Source organism: Metarhizium brunneum, chromosome 1, assembly GCF_013426205.1.
Source record: "Metarhizium brunneum chromosome 1, complete sequence".
NCBI lineage: Eukaryota > Fungi > Ascomycota > Sordariomycetes > Hypocreales > Clavicipitaceae > Metarhizium > Metarhizium brunneum.
In genome coordinates this window covers 4,245,031-4,264,847 of record NC_089422.1, presented here as the reverse complement: position 1 = coordinate 4,264,847, position 19,817 = coordinate 4,245,031, and the positions used below count along the sequence as shown (strand labels likewise).

General features: G+C 52.7%; 5 protein-coding genes across 5 annotated transcripts; 2 read left to right on the top strand and 3 right to left on the bottom strand.

Moving 5' to 3' along the window:
- Positions 1–2,057: 2,057 nt before the first annotated feature.
- Positions 2,058–4,075, bottom strand: PIB1 (E3 ubiquitin-protein ligase PIB1; the record flags this gene model as incomplete). Its single annotated transcript, XM_014693752.1, has 3 exons — positions 2,058–2,651; positions 2,726–3,119; positions 3,183–4,075. The coding sequence occupies 3 exons, from the start codon at positions 4,073–4,075 to the stop codon at positions 2,058–2,060; spliced, it is 1,881 nt and encodes a 626-aa protein (XP_014549238.1).
- A 939-nt stretch (positions 4,076–5,014) lies between these two features.
- G6M90_00g012830 (uncharacterized protein) lies at positions 5,015–7,025 on the bottom strand (the record flags this gene model as incomplete). The annotated part of the gene is made up of 8 exons (XM_066129737.1): positions 5,015–5,064; positions 5,127–5,203; positions 5,263–5,340; positions 5,404–5,535; positions 5,610–6,381; positions 6,445–6,643; positions 6,704–6,831; positions 6,905–7,025. 8 exons carry the CDS (start codon positions 7,023–7,025, stop codon positions 5,015–5,017), a joined length of 1,557 nt encoding a protein of 518 aa, XP_065985623.1.
- Positions 7,026–7,504: 479 nt separating this feature from the next.
- Positions 7,505–8,803, top strand: G6M90_00g012820 (uncharacterized protein; the record flags this gene model as incomplete). The annotated part of the gene is made up of 4 exons (XM_066129736.1): positions 7,505–7,657; positions 7,724–8,030; positions 8,088–8,465; positions 8,520–8,803. 4 exons carry the CDS (start codon positions 7,505–7,507, stop codon positions 8,801–8,803), a joined length of 1,122 nt encoding a protein of 373 aa, XP_065985912.1.
- A 189-nt stretch (positions 8,804–8,992) lies between these two features.
- On the bottom strand, positions 8,993–13,038 carry cpaT_0 (MFS transporter cpaT; the record flags this gene model as incomplete). Its single annotated transcript, XM_014693756.2, has 7 exons — positions 8,993–10,556; positions 10,619–10,734; positions 10,795–10,902; positions 11,201–11,403; positions 11,462–11,566; positions 11,626–12,782; positions 12,866–13,038. 7 exons carry the CDS (start codon positions 13,036–13,038, stop codon positions 8,993–8,995), a joined length of 3,426 nt encoding a protein of 1,141 aa, XP_014549242.2.
- Positions 13,039–16,187: 3,149 nt separating this feature from the next.
- Positions 16,188–19,531, top strand: TSF1_0 (Transcription factor 1; the record flags this gene model as incomplete). Its single annotated transcript, XM_066129735.1, has 6 exons — positions 16,188–17,142; positions 17,212–17,973; positions 18,031–18,050; positions 18,110–18,244; positions 18,307–18,431; positions 18,490–19,531. 6 exons carry the CDS (start codon positions 16,188–16,190, stop codon positions 19,529–19,531), a joined length of 3,039 nt encoding a protein of 1,012 aa, XP_065985935.1.
- Between the last annotated feature and the right edge of the window lie 286 nt (positions 19,532–19,817).

The following is a 19,817-nucleotide window of genomic DNA, read 5'->3' as shown; positions in this document are numbered from 1 at the left end:
CGGACGTGATGGATCACTTCCAAGGTTGGCCCGTGGGAGAGCTGCAAAGTGGATCGAGGTTCGATGTTCAAGTGGCTCCCTGGGTGATCGGATTTGGGAGGAGCGACGGAGTACATAGTTACGTAGCGGTTCAACTGAAGCCCTTACTGAGTTGGGTGCCCTGTGCAGCCGAAAAGTGTCAAGGGTCAGCTGTTCTACTACTAGTCGTAGAAGTATCAAGACCGAGTGACATTTGTTCTACTCGTACTGGAGTACGTACCTCCTCGATACAAGATTGTTTCAACCCTTCGCTGGCATGTCTCGCATGCTGGCGCTGACCATGGTCCAGCAGGCCACAGCATGCCCCAGCATGCTCCTCCATCATGGGCAACGGACGGCCGTATCAAGCTCCATCAACGGCCAAGCCGCTATTCCGTCCAACTGCCCCAGCAGCAATCTCCTTTTTAGGAGCTAGTCAACGTCGCGGGTTTTCTAAAAAGGTCGACGGTAGAATAAAATATATGTAAATACTAAATAAATTACGATGGTAAATAGTTACGCATCTTGCTTGATGCATTCCACACAGCCGCCTGTCCATGCAGGCACATACTATCCCGTCCGTACTAATCCCGTCCGTACTACAACTCCCACGGCCATGTCTAGCCACCAGACGCCATAGTAGTATTTCAAATTATTCTTGAATGCTCTCCGTACCGTTCCGGTTCCCACGAAGCACCCTAGCTACCTGTATGCAGCCTGGTCCAGCTCCTCGCAGATATCCTTGGAACCTCCAGCTTGGACGGCCCCGGCCCTGCTGAACATTGACGAGATGCCCCATCGGCCACAGCCTTCCCTAGCCAAGCTTCCCCGTCTCTAGTGCGGCGCATGCGGGGCTGGAGGGGCTGATTGGCTGGCTGGTCTGTGGAGTAGCGCAGTGGCGCTTCTAAAGTTGCTGCACACTGGTTCAAGTGTTCTCAACTGCACATGCTCCAGGCAGATACTGTATGGAGCCGGGGCTGAACATTAAACCAGCAGCAAAGCTCAAGAGCATGCACGTGTCTGGTCAATGTTATTTCACCCTCCTCTGTACCGTCTACGTACTAGTACTAGCATGTATATACAACTTGAGCCTACAGTATCTGGTTGACTGTGCCGACGAGCGCCGACGAGCGCCAACAAGGCCAACAAGGTTGCGGGAGCCAGTCTCCATGTCGAAATCCCTCGACGCAGTCAGCCACGCCGTTGTGTCCTCCATGTCTGCTCAAAATGGAGACCCTGGCCGATCGTCATCTCACCTACAACCCGCCACCACGGCCACCAGGTCGTCTGGTGTAGCGCATCAACCTTTAGCCCATGTGTGCGACCCTTGTACTCAGATCTTTACTCCACAGTCGATATTGATGAAACGGACGCCTGGTCTGGCGGTCCTTGAGCCCTTGATTTGCGCAACAATGCAGTCTTCTACTAGTATTAGATGTTCCGGCTCACCATGATGCTGGGACTCGGCACACGGAACCATGTCCAACAGCAGCATGCGTGATGCATAGCCACTTTAGGTACCTACCTACATACCTAGGTACGTACTACTTAAGTACCTAGGTAGTCGGGTCGAATGCCTACCTAAAACTCCATATGTATATTTTTTGTTTTGTTTTGTTGGAGAAGCGACCACCTCCGATATCCTAGCACAATACATCCAACTCGCCGAATACTGTTCACTAGCTGGCTGCGTCTGATTACATATGTAGTCAAGCACATTATTACTGATATCATTTATTCACACTCGAGATGCAGTTCTGACCCTCTGTACTCTAAATCTCAGTCTCGCTCTTCGCCAACCATATAATCCCGATACGAATCCTCCCCAAAACGCCCAGCTTTGACAACCCCAGCGATAGCGCCAATGTATCGCATCCGAAATGAGAGGAGTCACTAAGCCTAGAATATTGACCGCCTTATAAACGAACCATGAACGACTGAAATGACCAAACCTATTCCCCGCAATCAATAAGAGAGGATTGCGTGGCAGTGTTAAATTGCAACGGCGATCCGAGGGGGGGGCATTGTACTGCCAATGCCTAGAACCCAAATCCATCATGCTGATGAACCGGACATCGACCGGGATGGTTAACAAACCAGGCAGATATGCAAGATTTATGAAATCGACACAGACACTCCAATCGAGCCATGGGTATCCCCACCGTAAACTCTTCCAAGCATATCGTACACTCTGCGTCATCGACGCAGTCCTTCTCTGTCGCTGGGTATATGTACATGCCGGTCCTGCGAGATAACATTGGCGGCGCCGACGATTCTTGTCCCTCAGGAGGACGGAGACTGCCATATGTGCTGTGGTCCCGGATGCACTTGTTGATGTGTGCTTCTCGAAGGGCTTCAGAGTCTGGCAACAAGCGAAGGGGGAGCTCTCGGTGACACACAGGGCATTCGTCTTCCTCAGCAATTTGAGGAGGGTGCGGTAGGGCGCGCTGTCGAGATGATGATGATGAGATTTCTCCGTAGCCGTATGAACTGTGTCTGTGGCGTGAGGAGGATGGGTATATGTTGGACGGGCCGGCGGTTAAAAAGCGCTCTAGATGGGATGGATGGACATGCGGCGCGCTCATACGATGGCTGGATGGAGCGAGATTAGGTGAACTCTGGACGGATGGGTTCTATGTGCACGCCACTATTAGCCAAGGCCATCCGCCTCGTCGTGCTATTAAAGGTGGAAGAAAACAAAACATACCATGGTGATGCTCCTGGCCCTGGCATAATGGTACTGCAGAGGGTCGCGGTTGTCTCCTCCAGTAAATACAGCCCCGTATCTGTTTGATGGATGTCCGGCGCCATGTGAAGGTCCGAAACTGCTACGCGATCTTTGATGTGGTGATCGCGGAGACCCGATAGATGGTGTCGGACTCTCAGGTGGTGCCGTGTTGGGGTCTGGTACACATGGATTACAGAGCCGTACGCGCTCGCCTCCTGATAACCCATTGACGTCAAGATAGCCAGCCCCCATAGCGTCGACAAGCAAGCTGGGAGGCATCGAGATATCGGATCCCGGCTGCCTCACAATGTACTGATGCGGTATGATAATCCTGTGCGGGGAGCATGTGGCGCAGACGACTCGGCCGCATTTTCTTTATATCTGTATTAGCTTCCACAATCGTCGCCGTCGGAGCCTGGGAAACATGATGGCGTACCTGCAGTGGTGCTTGCGAACGAAGAAGCTAAACTGGGTATGACAAATAGGACAATAGGTAACTTCTGCGTCTGGCTGCCACCTAGGGAGCACAAATTCGGGTGTGACGCTGCCGTCGCCCCTAGGTCGGTTCACTCGGTGATCCTGAGATGCCCGTCTGCCCTCAGATTCGCGCCGCCTGCTCGGAGCAGGAGGGCGGTGCACATCCCGTGGGCGTATCATTGTACGAGGCAAAGTCTCCATGGCCTGGTGTTCGCCTTCATGAGCCGTCTGCAGATATGCGCCTCGATAACGAGACTCAAGGTCTGCCCAGTTAACCCTTGGGTCTGGCATGTTGTGCATTTGTGCTCTTGCTGCTTCCTCGCGGACAGCAGATTCTCGACTTTGTGATGGTGGTGGAATAGGAATAGAAGACGATCGAATGGGAAGAACCACCGTGGGCTCGTTTTGATGCTCGTCGGCGGACTGGGTGGTACTGAGTGAGGCAGATTGTATGGCAGACTGGCGGTGGGCTGCGGATGCTTCAGACTCTAAAGCAGTCTGCGTTTGCACATGCGAGTAGCCGGACTCGGGTCGTGTGTTACTCTCGTCATCGGTCGAGGGACGCCGAGGTGCATCTTCAGTGTCGCTGATCTGTATGCCGGCGCTCGGTCCTGCTTCTGGACTATCGGCTCGCTGACTCTGCTCTACATGATCTGACTCGGAGATCTCCCGTTCAACTACGTGAGAAGGGCAGTCAAAGTACCGGGAACATTCTTGATCATGGAACTCTGCTGTTTTCCAACGACAGTACCGTGGGCCACCGCTAGCATGTGAAGTTGTAGATGTAGATTCTGGTCGCCTTGGATGATGGTCGTTATGGACGGGGCTGGACCCGCCTCGAGGACTCGACATGTTGGAACATGAGGCCGTCTTCAAACCTGGGTTGTGGTGTAGGCTGCGCAGGCAACAAGAGAGAAAGGGGGAAATGAAGGGAAAGAGGAAGAAAAGACTGAGCCCCAAGACGATGTGCCCGAAATTATGCAACAAGGTGAGATGTGTAGCTCGCCACGCCACGAGGTTTCGGGTTGCGTTGTCGGCGGCACGGCGGGCCTGAGCTTAGGTGAGCCACTCGAACCAACACACGACCAGTCGACCAGACGCTTTGAAGGCGCCGTTGACCGCCCGGATGGGTTCGTCCTGTGTCCACTGACTGTCCAGACCCCGGGACCAGTTTTTAAATTTTGCAACTCGAGGGCCTCAGCCCAGCCACAGCAGTCAGTGTCTTGGGCCATCAGGCCATGGCCAACAAGCCAACAAGCAAAGACGCACGACCTCTGTTCGCAGATGATTGCAGACGTCGCGCATTGGAGAGGGGAAGCTTGGGCACGCGATCACGCTTGCGTCAGTGTGCAGCGCTGGTGGCCTGTCATAAGACTCGCGGTCAAGTGCCCTGCGCCCGCCCCTCTCGGCCTCTAGACGCCAGGCAGTAATTTTGAGGCGCTCTTACGGAGTAATTAGAGTGCTCGCCTCAACTTTAGCCCTCCCTGCCGTTTATTGAGCTTCATTACTACCGGTCCTACATACTAGTTTTACTCCGTGGTTGCAGCATGATTAGTACTTAGAGTGCACGCCGCTGCATCGCCGCATGTGGATCCACAGGCTCCAATAATGTCCGGTCCGCTAGCTTCCGCCGCATGGCCTTGAGCTATTGACCAGACTCACATGCAACTTCAAATTTTGGCTGAAGCTTCAATGTTCCATGTCACATTGCGCTACAGCCATGTGGAGACTCTACTTTGTCCCTCCTCCCACTGATCTTCTTTCTGGCTTCAATGTTCCAACATGAAATCTCTAGCGGTCCGCATTGTCATTATCAATCTCGTTTGCAGTAGATTTGTACCCTGCTAATGATTAGCATGCTCAAGTATATCACGAGTCCGTCACTACCATGCAAACCACTAACCTTTCCAGTGTCGCTTCGGAATTCTTTCAGCATACAACTCGTCGATCTCCGCAAGAGTCCGGTTTGATGTTTCAGGCCTACGAAAAAGGTCAGGACTTGGGAACCACCTCTGGCGACGGTTTAGCCGTAAGCTCACAAGTAAAAGTACGACCAAACCAACGTTATCAACATGCAGCCTCCGAAGATGAGGAAAGCCTTTGCTCCCAGGTTGGCCCTTATCAGACGGACCTTGTCAGCCAACCGACGTATGTCAGGTTTGGGGGAACGGCACACTTACGCATCTGCGTTGGTGATTTGAGGAACAGCAAATGTGGTAATAATAGCCGTAGTGTAGCTCCAAAACGTGGTCCAAGCCATGGTTGACTCACGAAGTCGTGATGTCGGAACCTCCGTTGGTAAGACGTACGCGCTGTTATCCGTTTGTCAGTTCGCATGTACCACCCATGTACACTCCCATGCTATATGAACAGGGACATCACTTACATCGACTGAAAACAAGTGGCGTTGGTGAAGCTGAAGACAATACACAGCGCGGCCAACCCGATCCTCTGAGACTGAGTTGCCAGCCCAGCGCAGGCCATCGCACCGCACACAACGTCAATCGCAAATAAAACCACAAAGCCCGCCAAGGCAACCGGCCGCCGCCCAATCTTGTCGAGTAGAAATGGTCCAATGAGCGTTCCCAGAAACTGCAGCAGAAAGATGATGATTGTGATCTTGAATGGATCAGCTACGCCGCTCTGTACCAGAATAACCGTCGAATACGTCAAAACTAGAATCTGGCCGCCGACCTGACTCAGGCACAGCGGCGCAGACGCAGAAATTGTCCTCTCGAGGTTCGCTGGTTTCAGAATCTCCCATACATTCACATTGGCCTGCTCGGAATGCGACTTTAAAGCAGCAGCCGCCAGGGCAAGTTCTTTCTCAACAAGAGCAGCGTTGGCTCCGCGGAGCAGGAGCAGGTTCCTTCGGGCATCATCATGTCTCCCCTTGGTGAGCAGCCAGACAGGAGACTCCGTCAGCAAAAGAGATAGCAGGGCGAGCGTGGCAGGGAAGACAGCTTGGACGAGGAGCGGGATCTTGTACTGCCACTGGTCTCCAAGTTTTTCCGTGGCCCATACGACGACTGTGGCGACGACGGAGAGCACGCCGCTACCGGCAACAGTGAATCCGACAGCTCTGGCGCGGAAGTGGGCGGGGATCAGTTCAGATAGGTAAACGGGACAGACGTTCGTGAGGATGCTGACGCCCACGTCTGAAGCCGAACAAGAACTTAGTAGTGAAGAGAAGAGGAGTTGTGGGGGTTATGGTTGCGTACAGTTTGCAAAACGTCCAACAACAAGGGCCCCTAAATTTGGAGCAAACACCTGCAATATCGAACTTGGGACGCAAAGAAGTGAATATGCGAGTATATACGCCCCCTTGCGGCCAAGATGCTTTTGTACAGGGATGGCTGCAAAGGCACCACAGGCCGCTCCAACCAGGGGTATGCAGATGATGAGGCTCAAGTTTCTAGCCTATATCCCACCAGTCAGCATCAAGTTCCCATTTCCTGTCTTTGACCTGCTCGGTCTCACCGAAAACACGAGAGCTCCCTGGAATCCAGGGCCCTGATATCTCTCCACAAATAAAGGCAGCGAGACGAGAGGCGAGGCGAAGGCATTGTCGTAGCCGAATAGCCCCATTGCTAAACCGACAATAACGACTTGAAGCACGAAGCAAGTCAATGACGGATGATCAAAACCGGACTGGGTGGATGGAGGGACCGGCGGACTCACGATTCGCAATAACGCGCCAGTTCCACCAGCGGCCATTTCCATCCATCACCATGGACTGTTTGGCAACATACGCATCATCGACATGAGAAGTCGCTACCTCCTTCGACTCGACTGTGTCCATGTTTACAGTATGGGTGCGTCAACTTGCAGGAAGATGTTTGTTGAAGTAGGCAACTACACCACAAACTAATGTGGAAACGCAGCAACAGCAGACCACTAGCTAAATATGACAAACGCAAGTCATCAGCTGTGGCCCAAATGAAACAAATCCATTGACAAAATCAATAATTGCAATCGCCATGCTGCTACCCCGTGTCCTGGGTGGTTTCGCCCAGGAACGAGTCAACCAAGTTTCCCCGAGCTTGCTTCCGAGCAAGACGCCGACTCCGCGTGGCGGCGCCACATCGTGGGGAGATATCTGGACTAAACGCCGAGTGTCGAGGTCAGCATCTCCAACGTCTGGGCGTATACGTATTTATGTGGACGGATTTCTGTTATTGTACTTTTTCATATTCTGCGGTCTATTGTCTGTGTATCCTTCACTTTCTGGAGCGCTTCTTTTCGATTCGAGCATTTTTGCTGTACTCCAACCGAACCACGATGGCTGCCGTGGCTGCATCAGATCCCCCGAACTCGAGCCTAGAGGCAACTCTCCGCGAGTCCATAGCTAGATTGGCCGAGGCTGAGAAAATGGGTCTGCAAGAGAACAAGAACTCATCCATCATTGAGGCCGTAGACCAAGATTACATACAGGTGACTCCAACCCGAGCCTACTACAAGTTTAGCTCCATTCCAACGATTCGTCACTAACATGACCAGGGCATCTCCAAGCCTCCGTATGCAAATACCGCCCTCGCAGACCCATTTGACGAGAAAATTGCCAGGAAATGGGTAGATGAAGTGATTATGAAGTTCCCCCGAGGCCCGCCAGCAGATTGCCACAGACGACCCCTTGCAAAAATTGCCATCAAGAACGTGTCCATTACCTATGGATCTGATGATGCCACTTTCAGAGTGAGGGTGTATGTTCCCGCCGCAGGAGACATGCAGTCTGTGCCTAGTAGGCCCGCGCTTATCATGTATCATGGTGGAGGCTGGATTCATGGCTATCCCGAAGTAGACGAAGGCAAGTGAGCTAGCCTAGAAGGCACACAGTTTGCATGTTAATAACGCCTCGAAACAGACCTGGCGATATTCTTCGCTTCAGAACTCAGAGCCATTGTCATAAACGTGGACTACCGCCTCGCCCCGGAACACAAATTCCCACTCCCCCTCAACGACTGCTATCAGGCCGTCCAATGGACCCTCGACCACGCACAAGAGTATGGCATCGACACGGCGCGGATCGCGGTATGGGGCTGCTCCGCAGGAGGCAACCTCGCCGCCGCAGTGGCACTTCGCGATGCGGAAGAGCACGAGGAATCACGTATCCGCCACGTCAACCTAGTCGTGCCGGCAACCTGTCATCCGCAGCTGTACCCGATGACACTCAAGGCCGATGAGTCGAGCAGCAACAAGTTCGGTGCAGGGCTGGGAACCGCCGCCGCGGCCATCCTGATAGGTAGGGCATTCCGACATGACGGCGAGCAGGTCTCAAGACTAACGTGGCCCATAGGGAAATACGCGGGAGACAAGAGTCTCAACCCCCATGTGTCGGTGTTGAGTGCCGATATACCCGCCAACCACCCCCCTGTGCATATCACTGTCGCGGGAAGGGACTTTCTTCGAGACGAGGGCATTGCATATTCTCTCCGGATTAGGGACGCTGGGATCGACTCGCAGCTGGACGTGGTTCCCGGCGTGCCGCATGGATTGTTGTTTCCGCCGACAACGCATGTTGCTCGGCAGTTTTTCAGAAACCAGGCAAGAATTCTAGACTATGCTTTGAACTCGCTGTAGTATTTTCTCTCTTTCACGTTGGTCTCTAAACAGATTGAAAACTTGGCTATTACTTCAATGAGAAATAAAACCCCTTTCCAGCGTGTATCGGGCAGATGCGTTGTGCAGTTCCAATACGTGCAATCAATGACTCGGAAAACAAAAGAGTGCTTCAAACAAGTGAAGTTGATCGAAAATCACACAAGGTAGTCACTGCCTTTCGTCAATCACGAGCGCATCCTGCTCCCCAAACGTAAGCTGCCTAGGGACCGTCTCGATACACAGCTGCACCAAACTCAGCTGCGGCGCAAAGAAGCCCTCATAATCCGTCTCACACACTGTCCGGATCAAGTCCCCAATAACACTTGAACAACTCGCGAGAATGCCTAAATTCGAGGATATATCGTGAATCGCGGTCGCAAGACTCGCCAACTTCCCGTGCCCCACGAGTCTACACTCGCCCGGTCGTAGTGCCCTACTGTACTGAAGCACCGTGAGTCCCATTATCTGGAGCGTATATGCCGCCCCAGGAGTAGACCGAGAGCACGACTTGGACTTGCGAGTCGACAAGACGTCTCGCCAGCGGAGGCAGAGCTGCCACTGGCGTGTTATATCCACGTCGGCTGCTTGGAGAGATGTGCTCCCGAGGACACCTTGCTCGATGATTTCGGACACGGCGGGACTGGGGACGGATACTTTGGAGATTTCATCGGCTGTCGTGGCGTTGTACAGGCATACGAGGGCGTGTAGCAAGTTGACGGCTTTGTTGTCCAGAGAGCCGAGGTGGATATCGGAGAGGGCTGCCGGCAGTGTGCAAGTTGGCCGGTGTTGCTCCGTGTACCACCGCATTGAGGATTCGAGGGCGCCCAAGTTCTCGGGACAGGGAACCATTCGGTTCTTTCGTAGCTTTCCGTAGACCGGCATTGATGCGGACTCTGTGACGAACAGGATGGCTTCTAGGCGTCTGTACAATGCTCTTTCGAGAGAGTCAAGGGCGTCGATGTCGACCAGGCCAAGCAGCCCCGCCGCTTCATTCAGATAGTAGAATGCGAGGTTATGTCTATCAGTCACACTGTGCGCAATAAACAATACCAATGATACAATGACAGACGCCGTGGATGGGCAATCGGCAAAGTGGTTGATGTTGGAGTGAGCGCGCGTCGTTTCAAGCTCTTCTGTTAGTCGTAAAAGGCGAGTTGAGCCGTGATGTGGATTTTTGCGGAATAGGGATGACTCGTTGAGGAGATATATCGAGAGGCAGGTAGAACGGAACTCGTTATCGGTAGCACATTCCTCGCGCTCAATCTTGCCAACGAGCGTGTCCAGGTGCCATAGCGGATAGCGCTGGTATACTGCAGAAAAACATTGTGATACCTGAGCAACAATAGCGTCTTTTGAAATGTCGATACTATTTCCATGTAGGATTGCAGCAGAGGTGACACTAAGTTCGGACTCTTGGAGTGCGGAGACGGGGGCGGCCGGCTCGAGATCAAATGGGAGAGTATCCGGTGTGACAAACAGCAGTTGGTCCAGACCAAAATCATGCGGTATAGAATCAGCGCCGTGTGCTTGCTCGAGGTCAACCTTATCGAGATAATCTTCCGAGAACTCATACGGCACAGGGTCAGTGGACTGGTCTCGACGTCCACCGGCCTCAGACATCTCTTCTTCCCAACCCGTGATCTCCGGAGGGCTGGGGCGTGATGAACTAGGCAGAAAGGGCGTTTGTTCTCCAGAGTCAATCGCTTGGGAGGCCCGGAGCTCTCTCAGTCGACTACCACATCATATGAGTCCCTGGATGAGGCTGGATGGACATTGCCCGTTGTAGCTACTCACCTTCCCGTTTTTGGTCCTCTTGGTCGTCGCTCATCGTTATATGTACACTGCAGCCCTGTACGCACACATCTAATGCACCTAGGATCCGACAAGGACTCTGAAATACCCCGTCGACACTTGTCCAACTGTCAGCGTTCTCGTCCTGCCAATGTGAGAGAGTACCATGCTCAACATACCCGCAGCTTACGCCGTCGGCAGGCATCGCACGCCTTGGCAGTGGCTCTACTATCTTGCTCCATGCCGGGAGCTCTCAGAGATGCGTGATAGTCTATCGAGAGTTGAGACTGGGGCGCCAGTGAGGGGGACCGTTGTCGGCACAGATGCCCCTGTTCTCGACGGCTTGCTCCATGCCCGCTCTGCATATGCAAATGCTCAGCCGTCTCCTCCCAACTTCCCAAGTCCCATTAAAAAGTGCGGGGCCCCGCGTCTCCACCAAGCTTCCTGCATCGCCACCACTTCTTTGGTACACAAGTACTCCTTCGTCTGAACGCCTGCTGCAACTTTGATTCAACCACACATGCCAAATCCACAAAGTCCGCACAACATACATGGAAGCCACAAAATTTCCTGCTATTCTCCTACCTCACGATCGTCATTCCAATGTATAAACGACAACACCCTCCACTTCCAAGTCGCATGTCTGATCTTCTTGCCCCAGAAGTATAAAGGAATCCACAAGATGAGAACGCCTGCGGAAATACCAGCCATGGCCCCATATGCGTTTTGGTAGCCGCTCGCGTTGATCCAAGGATTTGTCTCAAATGACAACAAGAAACCAAAGAGAGCTGTTCATTGTTAACCTTGCCGTCCATGCGTCAAGTTGGTCTGCAGATAAACGCTCACATTTGAACCCCATTACAGCCAGGGTGACTTCGCCTGCAACTGGTCGATATGCGTCGATGACGTACACCAAGCAAATATTTGTGGCTTGGGTGATGGAAAAGTTCACTGGTAAATTTGATTAGCCATCGTTCTCCTCGAGCCATCTTGACAAAGCATCAACCCACAAAGACCTAGCCCTATTGTCGGACATATCCAATGCAGCTTGTGTTCAATACCGACTCCGTACAGGACGAGCGCCAGCGGGGATGTTAAGACAGACAACGAAACAGCTGGGAGTCGCATCTCGGGCTCGCGGATTCCACCGTTTCGTTTGGTAAGATGGTCCGCCACAATATCGCCAAAATGCCCCCCGGCCGGGATGCCGAGCAACGACCCAATAATGGCAGATATGAAGCACAATCCTACTTGATACGGCTTGAAATAATACGTCTGCTCAAAGGCTGGGTCAACGTTGGATGTCACGGCGACCAGGAATCCAATTGTAGCTGCTTGAACAAGAGCAGCCCAAAGAACAGGCGGCAGCAGAATGAGTCCGAAAGGACGAATCACCATTTGAAAGAAATTCTCCTCGGTCAGAGTTCCACAGAAGATCTTGAGTGACTGGAGGTATGTGCGCTTCTTGGGGACAGTCTTGGAACCTGTTTCCACTTCAGATGATGAGGAGCCACGAGATCGATTCTCGTCAGTCGGACCCGCGGAGTGTGTATCAACGACCTTTTCTCGAGGATAGGCGGTCTCGGGAAGCGTGAAAATGGCCAGCAGGAGAACAAATCCAACGAGAGCAGAGCCGACTTGGTAAATTGTCCGCCAAGTGTGGTTAATAGTGATCAGGCCGGAGATTACCAACCCACCGGCAACGCCAATAGACAGGAAGCAAGTATACAACGACATGATGCGTCCTCTCTGATGGAGGAAGAAGACGTCAGCAATGGAAATTGGCGCAATCGTTTCTGCCGCGCCTGCACCAAACCCCATCAAAATTCTTGCCGCGAGGAAGCCGCCGTACGATTTGTCGAAGATGAGCCAGACTGAAGTTCCAAAGTAGATGAGGTAGCTGAAGATGTACACCGGTCGACGCCCCCATTTGTTGGCCATTGGTACCCAGAAGAGATTTCCGGTTCCCTGAAGCAGGGCAGTGGTAGTGAAGAAGTACGCCACCTTGGGAATGGCGTAAGTCGTTAGGGAATTGGTCTTCATAGCATCGGGGAAGAAGTCAATAGCGGTATCGACAATGGCAATAGTTGGGCCAGCCGCAAGAAAGTTACACATGGCGATGGCGATGCAGAGAACTACCGCAATGTAATTCTTTTTCCACCTTGGCCTTTGCGACAAAATAGGGAATCAGCGCACCGCTCCAAGGCAGTCTGACAATTGACACCAGAGACTATGACAGGAACAACATACCAATTCAATGGGTCATTGGGATCTGATGACGGCGTTGGTACCAGAATCATGGCGTTTGTATCGTGATGCATCAACCGAACATTGCCCAGTGTTCGCTTCCTTCGGCTCTCCACAGCCGGGTTACACGCACTGGGGTCCAATGTCGAGGCGGCCGCCTCGTACTTCTCCGTCATGGCGACGTCCGCAGTATTGGACAACCCTTGAGTTCTTCTAGAGTACTATATGAGGTGAATTTAACAGCAGAACTGTTCCATGAAGCGATTGAGTGCGATTAGGGAGTAGTCTCGGGCGGCAGTGACTTATATCATCAACCCCGTCCAGAAACACAGTGTCTCATTGGAGAGGAGTGGACACCTGACTGGACTCTGATCAAAAGCTTACACTTGAGACATGGGATCTTGTAGAGAGGGGTGTACAGCTTAGGTTCAGATCCAATGCCGAACGGTTAGTCGCACAGATTAACTTCCTTTGAGCGGCGGGCGTCGGCGCCCCGGATATCTGCACGAACGACCAGCTGAGAAATCTTTCGAACGAAAGCCTGTAATGGTCAACCACGATGATGGTCAAAGTGTCACACCCAGGCTATGTAGTTATTTGCATAGAGTCGCTCTGCTGGAGCTCATGTCATGTTGAGTTGTGTATCACAAGTCGCGAGACGTCAAATCCAAACGGGGGCCGAATCATGCGGAAGGCCAAGTTCTCTATTTTTGCGTATGGGGGTACTGCTTCATGTCATGAATTTTCTGACGGCCGTTGCCGTAGCAAATCTCGGATGATCTTGATTGAGCCATGCTATGTACTCCGTACACCAGGATCATGTAGGATAGATGGCGCCGGAACATGCAAGGCGGGCGGCGGCGTGTCCCACACTGCTTTCGGTGCACATACGACGTACCCAATCCCACGGTGTTGGAATAAAAAGTAACGAGGGTATGCAGGTTGAAAACCTTGACAAATATCAGTGGTTCAGAGGTAGAGTTGCATTTGCCAAGGCTTTTGGCTAATAATGCCACTAACAAATCTTCGCGACACCCTGTTCCCTGAGACTGTGTCCTTGGCTGTAAGTCTAATTGACCTGACAGGTGTCACAATTCAGGTGTTACGATTCAGGTGTCTCGGTGTTCCAGTGTTTACCACGATAGCCTTGGGAACACTGCATTGAGCTCCGCCGGAAATACTGCTGAACATTATTGACTGGTTTATCACCGACTGAAGGCGACCAGCGCTTGGTGTACAGAGTACACTGCACTCATTCCACTAAGCTCTTTTGTCAGAGTTAGACATTGTGGCTTCAAATTCGATGGCCAGACATGAACTGCCGATGCGCGAGTGGTTAGGGTACGGAGCACAGAGAGAGGCGAACGGTTTGCGTTCATGCCCTCTTCCCTGTGGCTGGCTGGCTCCGATTATGTTTGTACAGACCGAGTAGTACGATGTTGCCAGGCATGCTCTGAACTCTGAACTGATCTGAGCAGGCCCAGCAACCCAACCTGCCCCACCAACGAGGCATCCCATCTGCCATGTTCTGTGCTGGCCAACCAGACGGGCCAAGCCCTACGCCACACTTGTATGCACATACTACTGTAATAGCAGGTCCGTTGGGGCTGCTGTCGTTCGACTGGGCCAACGATGGGAGCAGTATCAGCCTCTAGTGGCCGAATGCAGCTGTGAAGCGCAAATGAATTCAAAAGGCGCGCGCATGTGTGTGGAAGGAATGTTATTGTTCTTCAAGCCCAATGTCGCACTTCAGACTCGATCTGCAGCCGGTAAACAGATGTTCAAGAAAGGATGATGATCGCTCATACTCGGCCCAGGTCTGGGAGAAGGGGACCGGCTGTCCTAAGCCTTCGATAGCCACGCAACACTCAACTTGAGCGTGAGCGTGGGTATGGTCCTTGATTTGTGTAGGCCGCATCGTAGCTCCATAGTGCTACAAGCTGACGTCGCATCAGTTCATCAGCTTCTGATGGGGAAGGGCCGTGTGTCTTGGAGCTGGTCATGTTCTTTTTTGGTTCCCGCTGTGACTGTTACCCCGGGGACACACTGACCTTGCGTTCGCTATTGATCGTGTAGTGGTTTTCTTCTTCTTTTCTGTTTTTGCTGGGAAGGCAAGGTCAGTAAAAGTATTAGAGGTATGTATGTACTCAATGCTCATTGCTCATAGACGGTGTGGACGAATCCAGGAAACAAACCGAGAGCCAAGAGGCACATCAGGGTGTTTTTGGGGTGTCGACGTGGATGCCCTGGCCTCCGCCGGCCCCCATGCAGGCGAATGAATCGCGAGGCGTGTTTATTGCCGCTAGTTTCAGACTCTGTCCGACTCAGGTCAACTGAACCAGACACTTGATGGTGAGTCAATGCAGTCACTACAGCGGCCGATGGCTGCGGGTTAGCGCATTCTAGGCGTCGACTGGTCCCCAGGTCAACTGATGTCAACTTGATAGAACATCAATTTGAACAGTCGGAACATTGAATTAATATCCTCGGGGTGTTTGCCTGCCCACTTAGCGTCTCGCTACTTGACCTTTCGAGACGAGGGCTCCACCCCTAGCCGCCAACCCCAGCACCAGAACGCAGGGCCGTCGACACGGACCAGCAACTGATCATGCAAGGACAGCCAGACCATGGGATCGACTCTGAGTTTAATATCAGAACGTGAGGCCCATCAATCGTCATCATCACCGTCATCATCGCTGTCCTTACAGAACGCAGTGTTACGCCGAGTGTAGATGGGCTACGAGACGAGACGCCTACCGAGTCCGCCCACACGTGAAACCTATAACCTCAAATTCCACCCTTGAGTTTTCAGTACGCGAGTGACCGCCTCCGATATCTCATTGCAGTACGGAATACTGTACGTACTCCGAACTCTGCTCTTTGCGGCGTCTTGGGCTTCTTGGTGTGGGTTGGTCCCGAAAAAGGTGTGTGGCCGCAAGTATCCGGCAATCAATCTGGCTGTCGACTAAGCAATCTAGCTGCCGTCTTTCAGACAACATTGAGCCGACCAACGACAACCAAGCGCTGCATTCTTTGTGCCATCAGTACGGCCCCGAACCACTTTGCCTTCGCCTTTACTGTAATTACTTTGAACAGTTGCCAAGACTACCGGCTCCTGGTATTCTGAATTTCTGACCTTTGGCAATACACACCAGACTCGAGATACTGCATTGAGTGCTGCACACAGCTACCTGCCCACTCATGCGCTCCAGGAATTCCATCACTCACGCGAGCTCCTCGTGAGATTGTGGCATTGTGTACGGAGTACCTCGGAGAGATTCCAATTCTCGGGGTCGGGGATTGAGGCCGCTCTCCTGGCCGCGCCATGACCGGTCCGTCGTTATCGCAGATTCTTCATCCCCCACGACCGGTTTCGTCAGTGTCGGATGTTCCTCAGCCATATCGACTTCAGCCTCAGCCGCAATCTCGGCCCAATGTTGCTGTGTCGCTGCCGCGTACTGGGGCTTCAGGCTCGCAGCAATCTTTCGGAATAGGACACCGCTCTCTAGCCACAGTCCCAGGGTCGACTGAGTCACAGCCGTACCGCAATACTGGAGAGTCTGCTCCCTCCTCGGCCTCGGCCTCGGCCGCGACCACCACGACAACCACGTCAGCGCTGCCAGTTGAGGGCTCTACTTCTGTTACTTCATCACGTCAAAATCATGAAGGCAACAACTTGTATGCCTGTCGGGATTGTGGACGCTCCTACTCCCGGCCAGAGCATTTGGTCAGACACGTCCAAACCCACACACTAGGCCGACGCTTTACTTGCGAAGTCTGCCAAAAATCCTTTGCTCGAAAGGATCTTCTGCGCCGCCATGTTGCGAATCACGAGAATGACTCGCCGCAGAAACGACGGCGAATAAACTCGTCTCCCGCAGCAGGTCGTGTCTCTCAGGCGTGTCGACCATGCGCTGTGGCCAGAGTCAAGTGCGACGATTCCAAGCCATGCAGGCGTTGTGTCAATCGCAAGTTGACTTGCATCTTCTCGGAAGCCGGCCCCTCGTCCAACCCTCATCACCATATCCCACCAAAAACACACGCCACGGCTGCCCATGATTCTGGTCATTCTGCCACAGCTGTAGCAGCACCTGTAGCCGCCTCCAGCACAGAGTCAGGCAACTCTTCCTCCCCAGTCGCGCACAGCCATGCCAATTCAGCGCCTAATGGCCCTGCCTCTGGCCCTGAGGCTAGCAGCAAGACCAGCCCTTACTCACAGACGACGTCATTTAAACCCGAGGAGAGCCAATTGCCCACGCCAGAAACTCTCTTGGACCAAGGTATGTACATGAACAAGGCCTCACTCAGATGTGAATGGCAAGCAGCATGTGCTGACAACCACCCTTTAGCCAACAATGAAATACTTGCACCGCCAGTATATGAACCTCCAACAGGAGTCATAGATTTCAACAACTCGCCGTTCTTCGATTTTCTTCGAGATGTGTTGTATGAGCAGCCGTTTGATCCAAACAAGATGACAACCCCACAAGGAATGCCGGTTCTTGATTTCTGCGACAATGCCAGCCTTGAACTGACAGACCTGGATTTCGGCATGCTGGACCAATGGAACATGGACGGCATGATTGAAGGCACAATGCCGGCCCAGGATCTGATCCCCCGCCCCGAAAATTCGGCCGAGATAAACCAGATGCGAAAGAGCCTGGTCAAAGTCTGGACTGAATCGCCATGGCGTTGGGATCCAAATTCCAACGACAACGGGTATAAGGAACAGAGCTTCTTTGCTGTATCGACCCAAGATACATCAAGCTCCCAATTTCAACATAGCCGAGATTGTTTGGAAAGAGTTGTTGCTGAGAAACTGGAACAATCCGGGCGGGACCGTGTTATGGCCATTCTCCTCTCCCAGTGCCGCCAAACCTCCGTGGCTAATCAGGTTGCCGCGTCTTTCCCCACCGTGGAAGTGTTGGATACTCTGACGCATATATATCTTGCTGCTCAAGCTTGCCAAGTAGATTCATGGATTCATTTCCCTACGTTCAAACTCAAGGATCAGTGGCCAGAGTGGATCGCCATGGCTGCCGCTCATGGAGGCTCCTTGACGCCGGTGCCAACGTTGCGCAAATTTGGGTTCGCAGTGATGGAAGCCGTCCGTAAGTAGTGACATGTTCAACCAAGATATTCAAGCTCTGGGCTGACGTCGTAAACAGGCCTCTCACTCCCCAGTCGGGTATGAACATTTTCCGGATCCCTTGAGTGAGTTCTAGGAGAATGCTGACGTATCGGCAGTTCGAGGAAAACAATACGGCAATCCAACGTTTAGGCTTAGTTCAATCACTTATCCTGGTCCAAGACCTCGGTCTTTGGAGTGGCAATCGCCGTAGGATGGAGATTGCAGAATGCCATCTTGTCATTCCTGTCACGGTACGCACCCGGTGTCACGTGTGTAGCCCAAACCACAAACGTAATCTTAACAGCGAGACTAGATGATGCGATATCGGGGCAAATTCCAACGAGCAAAGTATCCCATCATCAATGTCGATCCATCAGATGAAGGCGAAGTTCTCGAGGAAAAGTGGAAGTTGTGGATTGAGAGAGAACAATGGAAACGGTGCGCACCGTTGTGTCTATTTCTTCGTATGGAGACGGCGGGCTAATATTTGGTATAGTCTAGTCTTCCATTGTTATCTTCGAGAGGCTCAGACATCGATGACGACATTGACAAACCCATGCTTGTCGTATTCAGAGTTGACCTTGCCATTGCCCGAAGCTAGAGAGTTGTGGTTGGCAAAGACGGCACAGGAATGGAAGGCGCAGTACCTGGAGAGGAACGCGGGTCTTTCTAAGCGGCCACCGTCTGTGGGCGACCTATTCCACGACGTCCACCTGTTGACGGCAAATCACGCGCGCCTGGACGTCCAATTCTCGATTTCGATCTTTCTTCACGGGTTCTGGGCGCTGATCCTCGAGTATCGACAACTCAGCTCGGTTCACAAGTCGCGGTCGTATGCGAACAGCCTCGGAGGCAACCCCAATTTGCTACTGAGCTCTCGCCACCAAGAGCTAGTCAAGGACCTCCAAAGCTTTCACCTCATTGCGGCTGGTTGGCAAGGCATGTCAGCGCGGGAGCACTTACTCCTCTACCTTCTCATGATGAATCTGCATGTGTCTCTTGACGACTTGCAGTTGTTCCTGGGCAAGGAGGGCGAGGACCAGGCACGGCGCATCTACCCGATATTGCAGCAATGGATCACGAGTTCTGAAGCGCGCTCGGCGGCTTGGTGTGCGTCGCAGGTGTTACGATACGCCAAGTTCTTCCCGCCAGGCCACTTGAAGGACTTTTATGCGGTAGCAGTACACCACGCTTCAATAACACTGTGGACATATGGCGTGGTGACAAGGGCAAACCGACGACAGTATGTGGCGTCACAAATTGGCGCGGAGCCAATATACTTGGACAGTGCGGACTCGATTGCGATTCAGCGATTTATCGGCTTCGAGCAAGGTCGGCCAATGATCAAGGGACCCGCGATTCGTGGAACAGCAACGGAGGCAGCACTGCACGCCCCTCGAGCCTGCATGGAGATGGGTCAGGATGTACTGCGAGTGAACTTTACGCAGGCGCAAGAGGGATTGCCTGCCATGGTTGAGAACTTGATACAACTGATAAAACAGCTCGGGAATGCGGCGTGGGCAGTTGGCTTGGGCTAACTCGGCGTGGACAAGACAGGCGGACGTCGATGGAGGACGTACTAAAGGATACTGTGCTGTTGACAAGGTACACGACGATTCGGCATTGCAATGCCAATCTACCTACAAAAGATATAATACCAAGATGTCCATATGGATTTCTCAACTCAGGAAGAGTGAGGCCGGCCCATGGCCCATGGCCCTTGCCGCTGCCGCATACGTACACAAAGCAACATGAACACATATTGTAGACCATGATTTTTGACAAGTTATGCCATATGAGCAGCCACGCCACGCCGCACACTTG